Source organism: Cervus elaphus, chromosome 11 (assembly GCF_910594005.1).
Source record: "Cervus elaphus chromosome 11, mCerEla1.1, whole genome shotgun sequence".
NCBI lineage: Eukaryota > Metazoa > Chordata > Mammalia > Artiodactyla > Cervidae > Cervus > Cervus elaphus.
In genome coordinates, this window is record NC_057825.1 from 80,992,537 (window position 1) to 81,015,756 (window position 23,220).

At 41.3% G+C, this 23,220-nt stretch overlaps 1 protein-coding gene across 7 annotated transcripts in view; it reads left to right on the forward strand.

The window, feature by feature from the left end:
* Positions 1–23,220, forward strand: part of SLC8A1 (solute carrier family 8 member A1) — a 444,020-nt gene that overhangs the window by 378,349 nt on the left and 42,451 nt on the right. For all 7 annotated transcript variants that reach the window (XM_043918165.1, XM_043918167.1, XM_043918164.1 and 4 more), the window contains one exon: positions 20,302–20,577. In XM_043918165.1, the coding sequence (XP_043774100.1) occupies positions 20,302–20,577 (276 nt within the window). The remainder of the gene's footprint in view (positions 1–20,301; positions 20,578–23,220) is intronic.

Sequence of the window (23,220 nt, forward strand, 5' to 3'; positions counted from 1 at the left end):
TCACTTTCTGCTTGAATAATGCTATCCTATCTATTCTGTCAATGAAAATAATCAAAACAATCTATAATTAGAAAAAGAGTTGGTTTTTTTTTTGGTGCTCAAATGGCATTTACTAATAAAACACCATAAATCATAAAAGTCTTTCCAACTTTTTGTTTAAGATGGGAAAACTTCTTACACAAAAACATAGAGCAAATCTAAAACATGAATATTTTAAGAGTTGCTCTTACTGAAGAGAGACTGTAAGACTTGGAACCCACTTAGTGACCACCTTGCTACATGTCAATCAGGGGACACAGTTGGAAAGATTAATTCTGGTCACTACAGAATCCACCAGCCCTCTAATCTTCAATTTCTAAATAAGGGAGTGAAACTACTCTTGGTAGAAGGCTTCTGCAGATCTGAGAGAAGTTAGATCAGAAATAGCCCAACACTTATAAGAACAATGCTTCCCAAACTTTAATCTGTATGTGAATCTCCCAGGGATCTTTTTAAGGTGTGTATTCTCAAAAGCACTGGGGGAGGTCTGAGATTATGGATTTCTAACAATTGCCAGGTGATGCTGCTCCTGCGGGTGCCTTGATTTACCTCTGTGTTTGTATCAAAAGCTCCTGGTATTTGAAAGAGATGTTTTGTACCTGTGCTTTGAGAGATATGCTGTGGTCAGCTCCCCTTAACAGGCTCTGACCTAACTACAGGAATGTGCCTGCACAGAGGAGACTAGAGTTGTCTGAACGTGACCTTTGCTTTATTACAATGCTAAGACCTCTGCCCAACAAGGGAGTTGTACTCTGTCAGGCACAGTTCTGACCAGGTGCAAAGGAGCATAGAAGATTGCACATGCCGCAGCTTACCCTGGCTGTTCTAGAAACCTCTACCCCTTTCCTAGAGCCCCAGTGATGTACCTGCCTCCTACCCCTAAGGTTGTTACTCCCCTCGCGGAGGTGCTTTTTTAAAAAATGTATTTATTTATTTTAATTGGAGGCTAATTACTTTACAATATTGTGGTGGTTTTTGCCATACATTGACATGAATCAGCCATGGGTGTACATGAGTCTCCCCGTTTTATCTGAACCAAACTGAGAACTATAGACCAGAAGACAGCTTCCCAGGTTACTCTGAAAAAAGAATTAAGAACATTAAACAAGTCAGGGATACATTTCATCAAGGTTTCAAGAAAAAAAAAGAAACAGACCACCTACATAAAGAGTCGGTTTGGCCTTGACACCTGGGAAGTGAGTCTTATCATCAAAGGACCAGCATTGGAATCCCAGGAAGAGGGGCATTTAATCTTTATTTTTAACATGGATGTTCTTTACTCCTGGTCAGTGTGCCCTTTTCTTTAATAATTAAATCAGACATACAGTGTTTGTTTAATAGGCCACAAACAGGTTAAGGCATTCGAATGATAATCTCTATTTTGGGAACATGGCTGTACTGAAAGGTCCTCCGAAGGACCCTTGATTATCAGCAGTAAATGTCAATTTGCTTTTAATGGTACTGCTATTTCAAATTTAGGGCTCTAGCTTTAAGCAAATGAAATATCTGCCTTAGAGTACACATTAGATTAATTGGGTAATTGCACCATATTGGCCAAAGTTCATTAAGACATCTAATGTTTAAGACATGCTGTCTAATGGTCACATTAAATTCAGTAGCTGCTCTTCTTGCTTTGAATTAGATATCAGGAAAGTAAAGCTTATTTAACTTTTTATCAGTTGTTCAGCTGCTAAATTGTGTCCAACTCTTTGTGACTCCATGAACTATAACACGCCAGGTTTCTCTGTCCATCACTATCTTCCTGAGTTTTCTCACACTCGTGTCCATTGAGTTGGTGATGCCATCCAACCATCTCATCCTCTGTCACCTCTTTCTCCTCTTTTCCTCAATCTTTCCCAGCATCAGGGTCTTTTCAAATGAATCAGCCCTTCGCATCAGGTGGCCAAAGTATTGGAGTTTCAGCTTCAACATCAATCCTTCCAATGAACACCCAGGACTGATCTCCTTTAGGATGGACTGGTTGGATCTCCTTGCAGTCCAAGGGACTCTCAATAGTCTTTTATCAGAGCCCCTATCAAAACTACTCTCATGGATTATAAGTTAATCATAATTTTAATTTTTACCTTTAAAGTATAATATTTGAAAAGTATTTTTATCTTTCTTTAGAGTTAGTTATTTTCCATGATGTCACTTCCTATAAAGAAAGCATGATAAATTCCTACTTTAAAGAAATGTTTTGGGGTTTTTTTAGCAAATTAATTTTTAATTCAATGTTTTCTTATTTGCTTTGCTGTCAGAAAACTTAACTTTTTGTCCAAGTATTCAATATTCACTCAAGTCTTGTGTCAGAATGTGTCCTTTATTTCTGCTTTCTTAAGATATTTTGGGCCTATTTTATCTTAAAGTAGTTTAGTTTATTAACAGGTACAGATCTGCCTAAGTCCTCTTAGAAGTAGAAAGAATCTAAATTAAAATATTTTTTTAAACAACAAGTCTGTCATGTTTACTATTTCTCTAGTATCCAGGACAGTGTTTGGTAGTGAAAATATTTATTGAATAAAGAGTGATTGAATTTAGGTGGGAAGCAATGCTTTTCAATCTACATGTAACTGGATTAAAAACCTGTTTTCCCTGGTATCATACTGCCATGTCTGATCTAGAAAAAAAATCTATATAAACACACACCCTCACATGTATCCATATGCCTTGTTTCAAAGTTCCAGACATATTTTTAATTCATATATAATAAATACACATCCACAGAACATGCAGATATACATATGCATGTAATGGTACACGTAAAATACATTTATTTTTGTGTATGCAAATTGGATATGCAAATCCATATTTAAAATTGCATTTTCTGTCTGTTTCCTTAGTGGGATTTTAGTGTTTTTTGGCTCGTTATCAGGGTCTGAATTGAGAAAGAGGAAAAGCAGAGGGCATGAGGGAGAAAGATGACAGTAAGTTCCAGAGAGAAACTTGAATATCTCCCATAAATAGGAGATATTAAGGGAGATATTCTAGGGCCATATTGGTAGGTAGACGAAGCAAATCTCTGATATCAATCAACCTCAAAATGTCAGTGGTAGCAGAATAAAATGTTGAATCAGGTAACTCCAACTGTTAGTTTCAGAAAGAGGCAGGCTGGCTGCACAGGGGTGAGAGAACAAGAAGAAGATGGGAGAAACAAACAATTACTTTTCTGCCCCTAGATATGCTTTAGCTAATATTTCTGAAAAGAATATTGACTTGTTCGGCTGTTTTTCTCTTAAATTGCTTATTTCAAAATCTTGAGGAAAACACTGTATAGAAAGGCTGGGGAGTGATTCAGCGCTCTTATTTGTAAGCCTGGAGTCATATCCCTAATGCAGCTTTTGTCTGGAGAGGCAGCAGCTCGGCTCTGCAAACAATGCGCCATCACTGGGTCCAGAAGCTCTTTTGTTGTATTCACTGCTGCAACATGAATACAATTTTAGTTGTTGCTTCCAAACCAATGCACGTGGGATTGGGGGGAAGGGGGGCAGTGGGTATTCATCTCCAGGCGGGAGCTGTTGTACACTGTTTGCAGTGGGGGAAAACATTTCAGCGTAATCTGAAGAGGTGGAAAAAGAGAAAGCATAACCAATTACCCCCCTCCAACACACACACAGAGGCAGAGGAACCTCATGAGAGTGACTTGCAGCTTTAATTCTTGCTGTTCACAGCCTGCTCTCTTGATAAAGACCTTGTCATTCTGACTCCTGCAATGAAATGCCACTTGCCTGAACCAACAGACTTCAACACAACCCACCAGCTCATGTCTCTTTCCTGCCTTGCCTGTGCACATCTGTCTGGGTGTTGTCCCTCTGTCCTGAGAAAACATCTTAGACCAGAATCCTGGTGTGGATCTGGAAAGGAGCTTACTGATCAGCAAGTCTAACCTCACTTTTTTTAAATTTTTTTTTCCCCAATAGATAAGCAGCTGAGACCAGAGAGGGAAAGAATTTCCTGTAAGGTCACACAGAGCCTATTTTAGAATCCTAGGTACTTGCTACACCCCACAGCACTGTCTCATTGTTCTTTCTAAATTGACATTTATGGAACCAGTGCCTTTGTCCTTAGCCCAAGCCTGTCCCCTGATATATCACCTAAAGTCTTCTGGACTACTTGATGATGAGATGCTTCAGGATTAAGTGAAGTAAAGACCACAACTTTCTTGGGCCAACAATCTGCAGTCTCCAATGAAGTGAAGGGTCCCACTCTTGATGAATAGTCATTTTGTGTTCACGCCAGCCTCATGGCAACCTTGCTCAGTGAATATTCATTAGCCTATTTACAAGATAGGGAAACAGAAGTTAGGATTCACACTTGGGACCTATAGGTTCTGTTTCTAAGGTTGGTCTTCTTTACCTCCTGTCACATATGTGCATTCTGGAATCTATGCCCACTCCATCCATACAGTGTTTTCCTCATACTTTGCTCTTGCCTCAGGGCCTACGCACAAGCTGTCCGACCCTTTGCGACCCCATGGACTGCAGCGCGCCAGGCTTCCCTGTCCATCACCAATTCCCAGAGCTTACTCAAACTCATGTCCATCGAGTCAGTGATGCCATCCAACCATCTTATCCTCTGTTGTCCCCTTCTCCTCCTGCCTTCAATCTTTCCCAGCATCAGGGTCTTTTCCAATGAGTCATCTCTTTACACTAGGTGATCAAAGTATTGAACCTTCAACTTCCACATCAGTCCTTCCAATAAATATTCAGGGTTGATTTCCTTTAGGATTGACTGGTTTGATCTCCTTGGAGTCCAAGGGACTCTCAAGAGTCTTCTCCAGCACCACAATTCGAAACCATCAATTCTTCAGTGCTCAGCCTTCTTTATGGTCCAGCTCTCACCCCCATGCATGACTCCTGGAAAACCATAGCTCTGACTATACATACCTTTGTCAAAACCACCAATGGACAGACAAATCTGATTGTCAGCACTCACCTTAGGCAACCTACCCTTTAAAAGAAGAGTTCACATACAGTCAAAGAATGAGATGCTCATCTGAATTCTGCTAATGAGACAATCCTATTGTCCAAAACTGACTTCACCATCAATAAGCTTCTCACTTCTCTTAAAAAGTCTCGTTTATCTTTTCAAAATCGCCAAAGAGAAAGTTAGTTGAGGCTAGCCTTTGTTTCTAGGAGAAGAATCTTTGAGATGCCCAAGCACATGGAACTCATAGAAGCCTCTTTGCAGTCAGTGTGGGGCCCTGTTTCCTGGGATCTCATTGAAAATCACAAGAGAGAGAGAAGGGACCAGGAAAAAGCAGATGAGGTGCACCTTGAACTAGCTGTCACTTTGTATTGTGCAAACCGAGGCCATGATGAGGTTTCTAGACTCAACTTTCACCACCATTTTGCTGGCAGATCAACTCACAAACCCCACAATCAGAAAAAAGTTCGTTTCCTGAGACCAGGAAAGCAATCACAGAGGAGGGGAATTGTCTTTACTGAAGAGCTGACTAGAGTCCATTCCATTTGCTATGCAGAGAAATTGATGTTTGCCATGGCATAAAGAAAATCCCACTTCCCAACAGGGCTGATATAAACCACTAGGAGAGGATTTTCCCAAAGATTAAAAGAAAACCAGACTCTTCAGGAAGAAGAAAGGAAGTAGGGCCATCCATTCATTCCCTGAAAGAGCATTCAGTATTTTATCCATGGTATCATATATAGGGGGTTATTTTAAGGCAGGAAGTTAACTTCCCAATTACAGTATTCCTCAAGCAATGCCAGATGGGCTTAGATTTTTATCAGAATGGATTTTTGCTGGACAAACTACAGAGATGTTTCTTTCTGAGAACAATGGGTCAAGTAATTACAATAAAGTGATGGAAAGAGTTTAAATCTCATAAGCAAATCTCAAACTCTGAGCCTTGGTTTCTACATCTTTAAAATGGAGAAAATAATACCTACTTTACTAGGTTGCTGGGAGATTAAGTGGGATGTGTACACTGACCCATATACATAAAGATAGGCACTCAGTAAGTGAATCTGAATTTATAGTGTAATCACAACACCATCTTAAGAGAATATAGATTGTCTTTGTACTCCTCTTCACGTGGCAGCCTTTGATACACATCAACCCTTTATATAAATTTTAACATTTTCCTGGGACGTAATATTGATTTTTGTTGTTGTTGATGATTACAGGGTTATTGCTGCCCAAACAGTCCCTCCAAGGCTCAGCTTCCCACACTGCAGGAGGCGAATTCAGACACAGCTGCTGATATTTACACAGTATTATCAGAGCCCTTGGGCCAGTCTTGGATTCCGGTGTGCCCACATCCTACCCAGTTTAGCTAAAGCATTGAAACTAGCAGGAAGCATCTACACTTGCTGAATATCATTTCTGCTTGTTGGAGGTTTACTTCTTAGCTCCTCAAGTCTGCAGGCAGTATGCCTCTCTATTGCAAGAGCCTGGAATTCTGTTAATCCTACAATCAATAAAGGGTAAGAGGACACTCTGAATTTCAAGATTCTTAGTCTGACTTGAAGTGATTTTGCAAAAGTAGAGCTTCCGGCAAAACCACATGTGACTAATTATGTCAGCCCACAATCATTTAGGAGCACTCAGTTCACATAGAAGAATTCTTAAAAGAGAAAGAGGCTAAGCAATCGAGTTTCAGTTTTAAACTGATTCATTTGGCTAATAATCAAACTTGCATGGAGCTGGAACTCCTTAGTGGATCCGTTTTTCATCTTGACAGTGGCCACATTTGAGGAGAAATATTTCTGTCGCATTAGATATTTCTTGTGCTGTGTTAACCATCCTAACAGGATCCATAATGGCCTAAGCTGGTAGGCATTCTGTTCTTTGTGAAAAATATCACCCAGGGCCTCATTTGTTTCAGACAGGGTTGAAATTTATGCACAGAGAGTGAGTTGCCTTCTAGTGTCCCTTTCAGTATTATCACACATCACTGTCCCTAGCCCCCCAAATATGGGCTGAAACTAGTACTGGTCCTGTGAGGGCAGAATGGGCCATAGCTGTCTCAGCTTGAAAGTAGTATTGGGTTGGCCAAAAAGTTCATTTGAGTTTTCACATTAAATCTTATGGAAAAACACGAACGAACTTTTTGGCCAACCCAATAGATAGTGGCGATGTTTAACAGGACTTTTATAGGCATCCTCTCCATCTGAAACAGGCCAGAAGTTCAAGTCACAAAGCTGCAGAAGTCTTGAACTCATATATCTTGCCATATGGTGTTGATATCCAGTGTATCTCTCCAAGGAAATAGACCAAAAACTCCAAGTTCAGTCAAGTTTCTGGAGTAAAGGACACACTCCTACCTATGGGTGTCTTAGGCACAGTTGATTCTAGACATGGGGTCTCCACAGTCAATCTGGTCCCACAAGCTAGTGAAAAAGGGCCTCTCAGTGTATGACTAGGCTTATCCTCAGGCCTTTGGCTGCAAAGATGAGGGCAGTGAGACCGGAGACCACCAGTATGACCCACAGCCTCCTCAAGGACAGACAGCTAGCCACACCAAGGGATTTTGTCATCATTCAAATACATTCAAGAATGACACTTCCTAGTAAGAGCTGGTGTGATGTCAAGGTCCAAGTTTTCTCTTAACAGAGTTTTACATGGACTGAACAGATAGTAAGTAATCACTTCTCTTAAAGAGCCTAATAAGGATAGATAAAAGATTATAAAATTGTGTCCCCCCCACCAATCAATTACACTAGTATGGGAAAAGGAAGACATGAGCTAGAAATGGCATTGGAACAGTGGATCAATGGTATTGGTTTACTCTACATATGAAAATGTGTAATGAAAGTAATGAAAGTTCCCAGATTGAGGATAACAAAAGACCTTCCCCAGTGCAGGCAAATAAACACCTCTTGGAGTTGCATTCAGCTCCATGCACTGCATTCTAAAAGCCAAGGGTATGTACATGTCAATCCCAAACTCCCAGTCTCTCCCGCCCTACCCTAACCCTTCCATGTACACACTGCTATACTTAAAATAGATAATCTTCAAGGACCTACTGTATCACACAGGGAACCCTGCTCAATATTCTTCAATAAACTAAATGGGAAAAGAATTTGAAAAAAGAATAAATACACATATATGTATATTTGAATCACTTTGTTGTACACCTGGGACTAACACAACATTGTTAATGAACTGTGCTTCAATATAGAATACAAACTGAAAAAAGAAAGAAAGCTTTGACTTAAGATAGTGCTCACAGGAGCATGGTCAGACTGAGCCTGGAGAGAGGCCCCAGGGTGAAATGAGAGGAGCCAGGTTCAAGTGCCTGAAGGAATGTCATGAGGAACAGGACTGGACTTATCCCATATGGTTTAAGGAATAGACCTGGACAAATGCATGGCCTACCAGCCCAAGCTGACAGCCATAGCTGTTAAAATGTCCACTGTGTGACCATGAACTACTAATAGCTGGGACTCTCAAGTGTGGCATGGGTGACTTTGGCAAAGAGATTTTAAAGGAATTCACATTATACAGGGAGTTGACCTTGGCAAGCTCTGAAACGCTCCCAATGCTTTAAGTCCAGGAATTTTTCTAATCCCCACATGTTTTGTTTGATAAAAGAAAATGTCTATATTCTTTCCCTGTGCTTTGGCAAATCATAGATCTAGAAATTTGAGTGAATTGTGTTTTGAGATCTTTCTTGATAAGGAATTACCTTGCAGTATACTTGGAAAAAGAGTGCTGACATCTTTTACTTTGCATCAGAGAATATGTAAGTAAGGTATAGCGAGTGTTTATAGCACTCCTCTTAAATCCAAAACAAAGAGATACCTTCTTTTTGGGATTGAATCTTCAGGTTACTGCATTTAGTAGCATATAGAATCCATTAAGTGTAGAAAAGATGGATATATGTTTTCTCACTAGAAATAAGTTGTTGCTGATGTTGTTAAGTCACTAAGTCATGTTCACTCTGCGACCCCGTGGAATGTAGCACTCCAGGCTCCTCTGCCCTCTACTATCTCCCAGAGTTTATTCAAATTCATGTCCGTTGAGTCAGTGATCCTATCTAACCATCTCATTCTCTGTCATTCCCTTCTCTTTGACCTTCAATCTTTCCCAGCATCAGGGTCTTTTCCAGTGAATCAGCTCTTCGCATCAGGTGGCCAAAATATTGGAGTGTCAGTTTCAGCATCAGTCCTTCCAGTGAATATTCAGGGTTGATTTCCTTTAGGATTGACTGATTTGATCTCCTTGCTGCCCAAAGACTCTGAAGAGTCTTCTCCAGCACCACAATTTGAAACTATCAATTCTTCAGTGCTCAACCTTCTTTATGGACCAACTCTGACACCCGTACATGACTATTGGAAAAACCATAGCTTTGACTATATGGACCTTTTTTGGCAAAGTGATGTTTCTGCTTTTTAATACACTGTTTAGGTTTGTAATAGTTTTTCTTCCAAGGAGCAAGCATCTTTTAATTTCAGAGCTGCAGTTACCATCTGCAGTGATTTTGGAGCCCAAGAAAATAAAGTCTGTCGCTGCTTCCACTTTCTCCCCTTCTACTTGCCATGAAGTGATGGGACTAGATGCCATGATCTTAGATTTTGAATGTGGAGTTTCAAGCCAGCTTTTTTACTCTCCTCTTTCACCCTCATCAAGAGCCTCTTTAGTTCCTCTTCACTTTCTGCCACTAGAGTGGCAGCATGTGCATATCTGAGTTTGTTGATATTTCTTCCGATAAATTTGATTCTAGCTTGTGATTCATTCAGTCTGGCATTTCACATGATGTACTCTGCATATAAGTTAAATAAACAGGATGACAAGATACAGCCTTGTATTCATTTCCCAATTTTGAACCACTCAGTTGTTCCGTATCTGGGTCTAACTATTGCTTCTTGACCAACATAAAGGTTTCTCAGGAGGCAAGTAAGGTAGTCTGGTACTTCCATTTCTAAGAATTTTCCACAGTTCGTTGTGACCCACACAATCAAAGGCTTCAGCATAGTCAATGAAACAGAAATAGATGTTTTTCTGGAATTCCTTTGCTTTCTCCATGATCCAATAGCTGGCGACAGTTTGATCTCTGGTTTCTCTGTCTCTTTGAACACAGCTTATACATCTGGAAGTTCTTGGTTCACATATTGCTGAAACCTAGCTTAAAGGATTTTGAGCATAACCTTGCTAGCTTGTAAAATGAGCACAATTATCTGGTAGCTTGAACTTTCTCTGGCATTGCCCTTCTCTGGGATTGGAATGAAAACTACCTTTTCCAGTTCTGTGGCCACTGCTTAGTTTTTCAAATTGCTGGCATATTGAGTGCAGCACTTTCACATCATCAGCTTTTAGGATTGTAAATACCTCAGTTGTAATTCCATCACCTCTACTAGCTTTATTCATAGTGAGGATTCCCAGGTGGCGCTATTGGTAAAGAACCTGCCTGCCGATGTAGGAGACATAAGTGATGCGGGGTTGACCTCTGGGTCAGGAAGATCCCTCAGAGGAGGGAATGGCAACCCACTCCAGTATTCTTCCCTGGATAATTCCATGGACAGAGGAGCTTGGCAGGCTACAGTCCCTAGGGTTGCAGAGAGTCAAACATGACTGAAGCAACCTAGCATGCGCGCGCGCACACACACACACACATATCCTAAGGCCTACTTGACTTCACACTCCAGAATATCTGGGTCTAGGTGAGTGACCACACCATCAGGTTATCTGGGTCATTAAGACCTTTCTTGTATAGTTCTTCTGTGTATTCTTGCCACCTCTTCTTAATCTCTTCTGCTTCTGTTAGGTCCTTACTCTTTCTGTCCTTTATCATGCCCATTATTCCATAAAATATTCCCCTGATATCTCTGGTTTTCTTGAAATGATTTCTGGTCTTTCCCATCCTCTTTCTTTGCGTTCATTTAAGAAGGCCTTCTTGTCTTTCCTTGCCATTTTTCTGGAACTCTACATTCATTTGTGTATATCTTTCCCTTTCTCCCTTGCCTTTCGCTTCTCTTCTTTCCTCAGCTATTTGTAAAGTCTGCCCAGACAACCACTTTGCCTTGTTGCATTTCTTTTTCTTAGGAATGGTTTTTTGGCCCCTGCCTCCTGTACAGTGTTACACACCTCTGTTCATAGTACCTCAGGCATTCTGTCTACCAGATCTAATCCCTTGAATCTATTTATCATCTCCACTCTATAATCATAAGGTATTTGTTTTAGGTTGTACCTGAATGGCCTAATGGTTTTCCCTTCTGTCTCAAATTTAAGTCTGAACTTGGCAATAAGGAGTTCATGATCTGAGCCACAGTCAGCTCCAGGTCTTGTTTTTGCTGACTGTATAGAGCTTCTCCATCTTTGGCTGCAAAGAATATAATCAATCTGATTTCGATATTGACCATTTGGTAATGTCCATGTGTGGAGTCATTTCTTGTGTTTTTGGAAAGGGGTGTTTGCTATAACCAGCTTGTTCTCTTAACACAATTCTGTTAGCCTTTGCCTGTCTCCACTTTGTACTCCAAGACCAAACTTGCTTGTTATTCTGGTTATCTCTTGACTTCTTCAGCTTCCCTAGTGGCTCAGATGGTAAAGAATCTGCCTGCAATACAGGAGACCCAGGTTCAATCCCTGGGTGGGGAGATGCCCTGGAGAAGGAAATGGCAACCCACTCAAGTGTTCTTGCCTGGGAAATCCCATGGACAGAGGAGCCTGGCAGGCTACCATTCATGGGGTCACAAAGAGTCAGACATGACTGAGAAACTAACACACTTGACTTCTTCTGCATTCCAATCCCCTATGATAAAAAGGACATCCTTTTTGGTGTTAGTTCTAGAAGATCTTACAGGTCTTCATAGAACTGTTCAACTTCAGCTTCGTCTGTATCAATAGTAGGGGCATGGACTTGGATTTCTGTGATGTTGAATGGTTTACCTTGGAAACAAACCAAGATCATTCTGTCATTTTTGAGATTGCACCCAAGTACTGTATTTCAGATTCTTTTGTTGACTTTGGGGGCTAGTCCATTTCTTCTAAGGGATTCTTGCCCGCAGTAGTAGGTATAACAGTCATCTGAATTAAATACTTCCATTCCCATCCATGCTAGTTCACTGATTCCTAAGATGTCAGTGTTCACTCTTGCCATCTCAGGCTTGACCATGTGCGATTTACCTTGGTTCATGGACCTAACATTCCAGGTTCCTATGCAATATTATTCATTACAGCATCGGACTTTACTTTCACCACCAGATACATCCATAGCTGAACGTTGTTTCTGCTTTGACTCAACTGCTTCATTCTTACTGAAGCTATTAGTAATTACTCTCTGCTCTTCCTCAGTAGCATATTGGGTACCTTTTGAACTGGGGGAGCTCATCTTCCAGTGTCATGTCTATTTACCTTTTCAAACTGTCCATGGGGTTTTCCAGGCAAGAATACTAGAGTGGGTTGCATTTCCTTCTCCAGTGGACCACATTTTGTCAGAACACTCCACTGGTATGCGTCCATCTTGAGTGACCCTGCATGGCATGGCTCATAGCTTCATTGAGCTACACAAGCCCCTTCCCCGTAACAAAGTTGTAATCCATGAAGGGGAGAAATAATTTACAATCATATAAAATGGGAAAGAGGAAAAAGAAGTTTTTGGATCACTGAATGAGCAAGACAGTAAAAGCCACTGGCTTTCAATCAAGTTCTTACATATAACAGAGAGAGAGAGAGAGAGAGAGAGAGAGAGAGATGAGAAAAGAGAGCAAAAATTCATCAATTGAATCAGTTCTGTTTGTTCTCTTAAAATTAAAAGGGGGTAAATTAGCTGATTGCTAAGGTTTCTTTCATTTTTAATAGTTAATAATTCTGTAAGAAGGTTTGAATAAGAGAAATAGAATTATACACCAGATGAGTAGAACTTGATTTATAATCATTGTATATCAGGTTGCAAAAAAAAAGTAATAGCTATGGAAGAGAAAGTCCATTCAGTAATAAATTAGCTTTTTAATTTGTTTGAAGGCAGCAAATCTTTGTGCTCAGAGACTAAAGAGACATAAAATCAAATCAGCCACACTTGGGAAAAAAGACATAAAATTTCAGAAAGAAATTATGCCCAAACAATGTCTATACAATGAAGAAAACCACTTTAGTGATCTCCATTCCCAGTTATTGATTTGTATATTACATGGGGCTGCTGAGTAACACTTACCAGGCTTACAATATTGCATGGAAGGCAGTGTGATTGGCCACAAATGTCATCCTAAATCAATCATATCATACTCCCGGAAAGCATTCTGATCATTTCCATTATTCTCATATTGGAAGATAGTCTTACAAAATAAAAATGGACTAATGATAAATAAATAATATTTAGAAGGCTCTGAAAGTCAAACATTTTCTCAGGTTAACAACAGTAGAGGTTCTGTAAACTGCTTTCCATTACAAACTTGTGATAATTTAGGCCAATTTCCCAAATTCTAGATGAAGAGCTGGATGCAAACCAGGATGTTTGATACAGATAGTTGACCTTTGACAACTAGAAATGAAAATAACTTGCTGTACTCTAGATATTCAAAATCAGCCATAACCATGATGTTCTCCCTTACTTGATTGTCTTGTCTCCTGGGTTTAGTTAGTCCCCAGGAGTTCAAGAAAGAATATACGGCTGACTTTGCCAAGAGTTATCATATCTAGAAAGTAAATGAGAATACAAACATTACTGATGATGCAACATCATTTTTGCATTCCTACAAAAAGGCAGAATTACATTCTACAGCACAGGGCATTAGAATAATTCTCAGATTTAGACTTTGAATCAGTGTGCAGTGATCAATGCTGTATTCCTCGAGCTGCTTCAGCAAGACATCATGGGAAGTAAAATGTTCCATGGGCTGTGAGATCAAATCCCAACTCAGCCACTTACTGACTGTGTCATTATTTTAGAAAAGTCACTTAAAGTCTCTAAACTTCAGCCTCTTCATCTGTACGATGGGATTAATGATGCCTACCTCGCAGGGTTATTGTAGGGATTAAATAAGATCGGGTTTGTGAAAAAATTTAGCTCAGTGTATGACATTTCGTAGACACCCCATTATGCTCTCTCCCTCTGTTCTGCCTTTTTTTCCTTAAAGCCGCTCAGGGAAGCTGCAGTGATAACAGCTCATTCAAACAGAATATAGATTCTGTGCAATTAGTATCCTCAGATCCTATTGATTTATTGCCTTTCTTTTGACAAGTAACAGTGGTGGAAGATGGCACGCCGGTCTGTAAAGGGGTTTGCAGTTTTACAAAGGACTTGGGCATTTCCTCTCGGTCCTCACAACAGCCCTGTGATGTGGGAATGTAGAAACTTTTCTGACTGAAGAGGAACTGGGGCCTAGGATGGCCAAGCGTCTTGCCCCAAACCAAGCTATCAGAACCAGAAGTTGATTTAAGTCTTCTGAATCTTCTGAACCAAATGTCCACTGCACCTAGCAGCCTCTATTTCTGGTTCTGCAAGTTCTCCCTGAGGCCAAACCTTGAGTGCCTTATAGAAGGATACAAATTAACACCTGGCTTACTTTGTTTTTAAATATTTGTTTATTTATTTGGCTGTGCTGGGTCTAAGTTGCAGCATGAGGGATTTTTAGCCGTGGCATGCAGGATCTTTAAGTTGCAATATATGGGATCTAGTTCCCTGACCAGGGATTGAAGCCAGGTCCCATGCACTGGGAGGGCAGAGTCTTAGCCACTGGACTACCAGGGAAGTCTCTGCCTGGTTTACATTAGATGCTGTAAAATGTGCAGTTGTGTAATGTCCAGGGGTTGCCTTTCATGATCCGTTAATTGAGCTGATGATGTCTTAGTTCTCATGCTGCAGAGCAGGGCCAGGGAAAGTACTATTATATCAATAGTTGAAGTCAGCTCTCTCCACTCTGTGTAGTTTTAATGATTTGGCTACTTTTGTAGTTATATTTAGGAAGTCCAACATGTATCAAGGAAACCACTGAAAGGGCCATGGGAAGGATTATTGAAATACAGCTTGTTTGTTATCTTCCCATTAGTGAAGTCCATAAAGCTGAAAAGAAGGATTCTGAGATAAGAGGACCCTTTGCTTGGAATTCTATAAAAGGAAACCAACCACCCTGCCTGTTCCTTTGCTAATACAGAAGAGAAACTCGAAAAAATTACCTAGCGTCCGGTAATGCTGAGCTGGCAAACATACAGAAACAGCAAATTACTATCATCTTTGCCATCACATAAGAGATGTTCCAGGTGCTTTTTTTTTTTTTTTAATGCTCCACTGCTCTTTGCAAGGTGCACGCTTTTAAGTATAATACAGATGCTGATGAATGAACACAGTATTTCTTTGTCCTTCTCCAAGACAGGGTAATTGTGCATCATACATGGCAATCAGGGGTCATTTTTAATATTTAAATGACATCTGAGTTGGAGATTAAAGTTTATAAAGAGCAGTGAGATCCCAGGAAAAATGATGGGAAGCCACTTCTACTTTCAAATGCAATAAAACAGATGGGCCTCCCAGTCCAGACTTAAGCATTAAAATGTTTAAGACTTCTTATAATGCTAGAAGCCTACAGAGGGAAATTCTCTCTCTCTCTCTCTCTCTCTCTCACACACACACACACACACACATTTTGCATTCCAAACTTATGGGTCATAAAGTTAATTCCAGAGGGCAATATCAGATTTTGTTTTTAAAAGCCTAGAGTGTCACCTTAGGACCCAGCACCTTGACTGAGCAATTAGATAATGATGGGGGAAACACCATAACAATACTAACTGGAGGGAAATAATGATCCCGACCATGATAATCATTACCTTGAAATATCCTCAAACATTTTGCAGAGATGATCTAATTATTCCCTTGCACGTCCCTCCTGGGAATGGTGTTATTATTTCCATCTTGAAGACAAATATAATATCCACTCTTGATTTATAAGTGTCATTTCTTATGAGAAGCTTCATTATTTGTTTTCTTTTCATCTTCATAATATGAGACTTAGACACCCGAAATTAACTTCGTAGAGTTAGAGGCAGAATGATCTGTGTTTCTATGAATGATTGATTAAAATCTAGTGTTTTCTAAACTGTTTTAATCATGCATGCATGATGTGAGCATAATAAGTCACTTCCTTCATGCCCGACTCTTTGCAACACTATGGACTGTGGCCTGCCAAGTTCCTCTCTCCATGGAACTCTCCAGGCAAGAATACTGGGATGGATTGCCATGCCCTTCACCAAGGGGTCTTCCCGACCCAGGAATCGAACCTGTATCTCTTATGTCTTCTGCATTGGCAGGCGGGTTCTTGACCATTCACACCACCTGGGAATCATATCCCCTATAAAATCATAAAATCTTTACAAATATAGAAATTTTGAAGAATCAGATACGAAAATATAATTAAAAGGTCTAGTGCTTTTTCTGAGCTTTCCTAGGGTATATGCAGCACCACCCCACCCACCCCCCACCCCACCCCCGCCTTGGAACTTTAGATTGAGAAATAGGGAGAAGAGGAGGCACAGAAAGAATTAACATGGTCCTCTTTTTCGTGCCTCCACCACCCCCCGCCAAATAAGACCTGACAACTGCAACTCTCGCAGTGAGTTTCACCTGAAACTCAAGTGGAGGGTAAGAGGGAAATGGGAAGAAAGGTGAAATGAAGTGGAACTGAAAGTCAAACCCATTTCACTTGCCTTCACTAATCAAGGTTATTTTACAACTTGAGAGTCCTTCAAATAGCTTAAACAATAGATGCTTGCCTGAGATGTTTTAGGCTGTGTCTAGTTGGAACTGAGCTGATTAAGACTGGATGGGACCACGGACCCTCCAATTGGGCATGCATGAGTGCCCACTCAGTGACCCTTTGAACATTATGCCTGTGCAGAATCAAGATTACTGCATCTTTGTCCAATCACCTTTCCCCGTGCTCCCCATGTTCCAGACTACCTTCTTCTTTATTCGTCATCCCGTAAATATCCAAACCCTCTGCTTAAAAAAGGCAGATTTGAGATTTGTCCTCCTGGCTCCTCACTTGGCTGTCTTGGGAATAAACCTTCCCTTTACTGCAAACCTCAGCCTCTCAGTGGCTTGGCTTGCTATTCTTAGGGCAAAATGAACCTGGTTCAGTAACAATAGGAAAAAAAGAAGAAATGATAAGGAAACAAGAAAGGAGTAGGTAATCAAAACACTGAGTGGCTGTTCCTGCCTGTCAGTGCTATGATACAGGATGCTTCCAAAGGGACTGTATAGTTTGCTAGGACTGCCGTAACAAAACACCCTACACTGTAGCTTACACAACAGAAATGTGTTTTCTCAGTTCTGGAGGATGAAGGTCCAAGGTCATGGTTTTGATAGGTTCAGCTTCTCCCGAAGCTTCTTTCCTTGACTTGGGAGAAGGAAGGGCTTCCTTCTTGCTGTGTCCTCACATGGTTGTTCCTCTATGAGGATGTGCCCTTGCTGTCTCCCTGTGTATCCCAGTTCCCCCTTACAAGGACACCAGTCAGACTGGTTTAGGGGTCACCCTAGCAGTCTATCTCTTTAAGCCCCTCTGTCCAACTACAGTCATATTCTTGGGTACTGGGAGCCAGGCTGAGTCTGGAAGAGACACAGTTCAGCCCATAACATGTGCTTTTACTTAAAAACATCTTTGACTTTCAGGCAAGGGAGATATTAAAAATGCAATAATAACCATACAGCATAAGCACTGTCCAGATGGTTGTTAAAAGATAAACTGAGGCACATTAAAAGCTTTTAAGACTTTATTTGACCAAACATGGAATCACAAGAAGCAAGAAGCAAGAAGATTGTCCGATTGGCTCTAGCTTAAGCAGTTGCCTTACTTGTGAAAGTTGGCTATTTGAGATTGGTGACTCCTCAATTTCATTTTCTCCAATACTAGTGTAGGTATAGGAATTGCCTCTGGCTGAGGTTTTGGCTTGCTTACATCAATTCCTAACTAAGGCATTAGAGTCACCCTAGTGTAATGGCCAAATGGCCTCCTTGGTCACTTACTTTAACATGGTCATCCACACTTTCTCCCTCTAGTGAGTCTCACTTTTTTCCATCTGTTGCCGAGTCAAGTCCTAGTTAGTCTCCAGAGTTGATTCCATCCGTGCTTTGGGGGCTTCTTCCTGAGAGCTTACTCCAGACCTTCCAAAGCCTCAGACAGGGCTACTTTCTCTGTGGATGCCCAAAGTGTGTCTGTGTCTGCATAATAATTTCTGACCTTGTGCTTACTAAAGAGTGACCCAATGCCTCTTTTCTCATCCTGTAAGATGACAGATGACAAAACCAGACACGCCTTGTGTTTTGTGAGAGCCACTTTTCTTTCAAAGCTCCTCTGCTTTGAGCTGCCTCAGATGGCCTCTCCACAGAGAGTCTTGTGAAGGGCACACACATTGGCCCCATGCTGGCAATCTCAGATCTTGCAGTCAGCTGGGAAGTGTGGCCGCCCCACCTGCTGCCAGCTGCATTAGTTGGAAGGACAGTGGATCCCTGATGACAAGATTTTGGGAGGTGGTGGTGGTAAAACAAAGTCTCAAGGAGTTCTTTCCAAAGTGGCCACAAAACACAGAAATATTTATTAGCCCCTACTTCAGGAAGAGTTGATATTCAAGAAGAGTTGAAAATATGTGAATGGGGATTTTATCCCTATGTTGTTGCTGTTCATTTGCTAAGTCATGTCTGACTCCTTGTGACCCCATGGACTGCAGCACAGTAGGCTCTTCTGTCCTCCACTATCTCCTGGAGTTTGCTCAAACTCATGTCCATTGAGTTGGTGATGCTACCGCTATGTCACAATATCACATTGTAAATGAAGTCTCTGTCTTAAAGCACTATTATTGATTTCCTGACTTCTTTAAAGAGTAACCCTGAATTTCTTGGTAGTATTATTTGATATTTGATTATAATGCATTGATAGTATCATGTGACATAATTGGCAAAATTGGTATGGGTGTATCCATTATGTAATTAAGTACTTAAATTGAGTCAGTAGGAATCCAAACACACATTCATTTAACTTAGCTAGCTTATTGCATATGCTGGAGATGAGATCAAACACTAAAGACACAAAAATGAACACATTCCTGCCCTTGACAAGTTCACAGTCACAATGGAGGAGCAAACAGGTACAATCTAGAGACTGGTTCTCAAACTGAGCATGTGTGGGAATCACCTGGATGACTTGTTCAGACACCTCCCCCTTCACCCCCTCCCCCCTAGTTTTTGATTCAGTGGGGCCAGGAATTTGCATTTCTAAAAAAAATTATTGATGCTGCTGCCACTGTTCTGGGACCACACTTTGAGAACCAGTGATCCAGTGTTACCAGTGTTGGGGGGCTATGGAAGCTTTGAGAAGTTCCCAGCATGGCTGGAGGGAGAGGGGGCAGGGTTAGGGAGAGTTTCACAGAGGCAGTGATGTTTTAAAGAATAAAGGAGGGGGGGCGGTTAGGATATGCCAAGCGCTGCTGCTGCTGCTTCTGCTATCGCTTCAGTCATGTCTGACTCTGCAACCCCACAGATGGCAGCCCACCACGCTCCTCTGTCCCTGGGATTCTCCATGCAAGAATACCGGAATGGGTAGCCATTTCCTCTCCAATGCATGCGTGCATTTAAAGAAGCTTCAGTCGTGTCCGACTGGGTGCAACCCTATGGACAGCAGCCCACCAGGCTCCTCTGTCCACGGGATTCTCTAGGCAAGAATACTGGAGTAGGTTGCCATTTCCTTCTCTCATGCCAAGCACATTTGGTTCTAAAGGATAAAACTAGGAGAAAGTACATTACATACAGTTTTTGGTTTTTTTTTTAATGTTAATAATTCCATTTGGCCGGGATGAAGTTTGAGTTTGAAGTAGTTGCAGGAGATGAAGCTGGAGAAATATGCAGGGCTCAGAGGGCTCTATTAGAACATGGTCCTATATGAGATCATGTAGCCATGAATCCCCAAAGCCAGACTCCAAGCTGGAAAGAAAGATTCCTGGTAGAAGAATCGTCAGTTATCTTTCAGTAAAAGAGACTTCTTTCCAAACATGGACATGACTTTCCTGGTTTTGGGGAGAAACCCTGTTCATTTCTATGGAATGACAACTCTCACTGGAGGTGACATGAGAGTAGAAAGTGTGTATTGTTTGCATATCGCTGGAACTGGTTGGGGCTTAAGTTTTTGCTGTTGTTCCCTGAAGTATGTCCGTACCTTAATAATTATTTGGTTGATTATGATTGGCTATTGGGAAACCCAAAGCTTCACCCACCTCTCAGGCAAGGGCTAAAAAGCCTGGGAAGGAGAAAGTGGGAGAGAAGGGAAGCTGAGAGCACAGGTGTTGATGAAATATCCTCCATCCCTTTCTCTCTAGGGGAAGATGACGATGACGACGAATGTGGGGAGGAGAAGCTGCCTTCCTGTTTTGACTACGTGATGCACTTTCTGACTGTGTTCTGGAAGGTCCTCTTCGCCTTTGTCCCCCCGACAGAGTACTGGAACGGCTGGGCATGTTTCATCGTCTCCATTCTCATGATTGGCATACTGACGGCTTTCATTGGAGACCTCGCTTCCCACTTCGGCTGCACCATCGGCCTGAAGGATTCCGTGACTGCGGTGGTGTTTGTCGCGCTTGGAACCTCAGTGCCAGGTAGGGAATACATACCTATGTGGTTGCCTCAGAAATGGAAGCCCTTTCACCTTCTTGACCTTTTTGTTCCTGCGGTTTCAAGGGCTGTGCTAACAAACCCAGCCGATGAAAGACAAAAGCCCAAAGCTATGCATGATGTCACTGCCAGCACATTGTCATGGCATTTCTCAAGGTTAGAAAGCTGGTCAGTGTCATCATGCTGACAGTGTACCATTCCCAGAGGGCCTGCCTGCCTGCCCAGAGAGAGCAGACTGATTTGATGGCTAGATTGATAGGTCAGCTTCCTATTACAATTAGAACTTTGAAAAACACAGCTGCAGAATCATCTTTAAGAAGAAAATTTCTGTCTTCTATGTATTTAGTCAAGTTTGGATGAAGCACTCACTGTATTTTAGGGTGGTTTAGTCACTAAGTCACTTCTGACTCTTCCGAACACATGGACTGTAGGCTGCTAGGCCTCTTTGTCCATGGGATTCTCCAGGCAAGACCCTGGAGTAGGTTGCCATTTCCTTCTCCAGGGGATCTTCCCAACCCAGGAACCAAACCCAGGTCTCCCACGTTGCAGGCAAATTCTTTACCGACTGAGCTATGAAGATAAACATTTAAGACCTGATACGATGTTCTCTTGACCCAAATATTAAAGGGAGTAAATAAAAAATTCACATTAACCAGAACAAGGAAGAAGTCATCCTGACCAAAGTGAGCAGACCAAGTGGACATCCCTTCATGCATTCCTATAAGCTGAATTTTTCTTCCAACCTACAAGCTATAGCTCATTATGTATACTCACTCTTCTGAGTAAGATAGCCTTCTCCTCAACATTACTTTGAGAGCAGTAATTTTCAAACTTTGTTGGGCATCAAAATTACCTCAGAGCTTGTTTAAAAAATGCAAGTGCCTGAGAGCCATGGAATTGAAAGGTCTAAAGAAGGGCCCAAAATGTGTGTTAAGCTCCCAGGTGATTCACAGGTGTATATCAACACATCAGAGTTTATTATAACTCAGGTTCTGGACCCACTCTTCAGCACTGGTTGACATCTTGACAGAGTTACAGCCTCAGCTGAGAATAACAAGACTTGTGTCTCTATCGACAGAAAGTCAGTGACAAGAGTTGCAGTGGACTTGGGAAAAGGCAGGACTTGCGGGGAAATGTAGCTATTCCCTTCCCACCTTCCACATTTTCCAGAGCCTTGATAAAAATGCTGTGACTTCTACTAACACTTGACATAGTTGGCAACCTGACTTTTTGTTTTTGAGACTGAAAACAAGCACGGTTGAACCATGATTTTTTGATCGAGATCATTAGTTGTTCTTCTTGGGTATTTATTATCTCTGTGACTATAGATAGATTACTTCTCTGAGCCTCGGTTTCTTCATTTATGAACTAGGGACAACCATACTTAACTTGCAGAATGAGGGTAAGGATTGGGAAAATGCTTGTAAATTATACAGCTAGTAAAGCATCTGGGACATAGAAGGAATTCTATAAAAAAGCAGCTTTTGTGACTATGGTGTTGAATGGCTAAAGATGATCTGATGAGTATGAATCCAGACCCTTCAGCCTTGAGAAACAAGGGATGGATGAAGCGTCTAGATTTACACTGGTCAGCCACAGCGCTTGGTGTTACACAACTGATTGGCTGTTTGAAAGTCTTGATCATGCGGGGCTCAGCATGGTTTGGGGGTCCAGCTGAGTTCATGAAGGAGCCAAGCGATTACAGGTGCTCTTCCTCCCACCTTAGTGAGCAGGGCTGTGCAAATTCTTCCTGTTGATTGCTGATCCTCAGAAGAGAGTAGATTCCCCCCTTAAAACCAGCTGTATTCCAACAGATCTGTACTTGGTCTTTAATTTTTTTCTAAAAATGACCAGAAATGTAGCAAGCAAGAGGAAAAACTAAAAATATTCTTCAGTTGCTTTGTTTAGAGAACATGTACACAACCACAGGGCCTAAGCATTATGGTCAGCCCTAGCTCTGTCTCAGGTTACTATAGGAAAATGTCAGGGGATCTTCTTTCCTTAAGGCTTAAGTCGCTATACAAAACGGTGCCCAAGTCAGTGCACACTCTTGATCGTGGGTTTAACCCTTGAGGAGAATATGTGCAAATTATGGTAATGAAGGCAAAATTAGATCTCATGACAGTTATTCAAAATTAGCCTGAATTTCTGATAAGTCAGCAATAGGGCCTACCAAATGCATCTCTTACTTTAAAAGGGATTGAAAAAAAATGCTTTTCCTACATGAAATCCTTGGGTCTGAAAATGTTTTGGGGTGTTTTTCTTTTTTTCTTCATTCATATCAGTATCTCAAAGCTGGCTCCTTTTGCTATATATCAGTCTCCCAGCATGGCTCTGTATCTCGTATTTGAATGAACCCTTTTGAACATTATCGAAGCTGTATGATTAAAATTTCTTGTGTGACATGGAATGTGGATTACAGTAAACCCTAGTGCTTGAAGTTATTTGTACTGCCACTTAAAAACCAGTGCAGAACCCAAGTAGGGGTGTCAAGAGGTGAAAAGCCTGTGGGATTATACAGCAGAGTCATTAGTTGTCAAAATGGTTTCCCTGCATTACCATAAATTCTTCCCATTGGGAAGCAGATTTCTTTGTTCTGTTAGTGGGAGAATTCCTATAACTTGCTG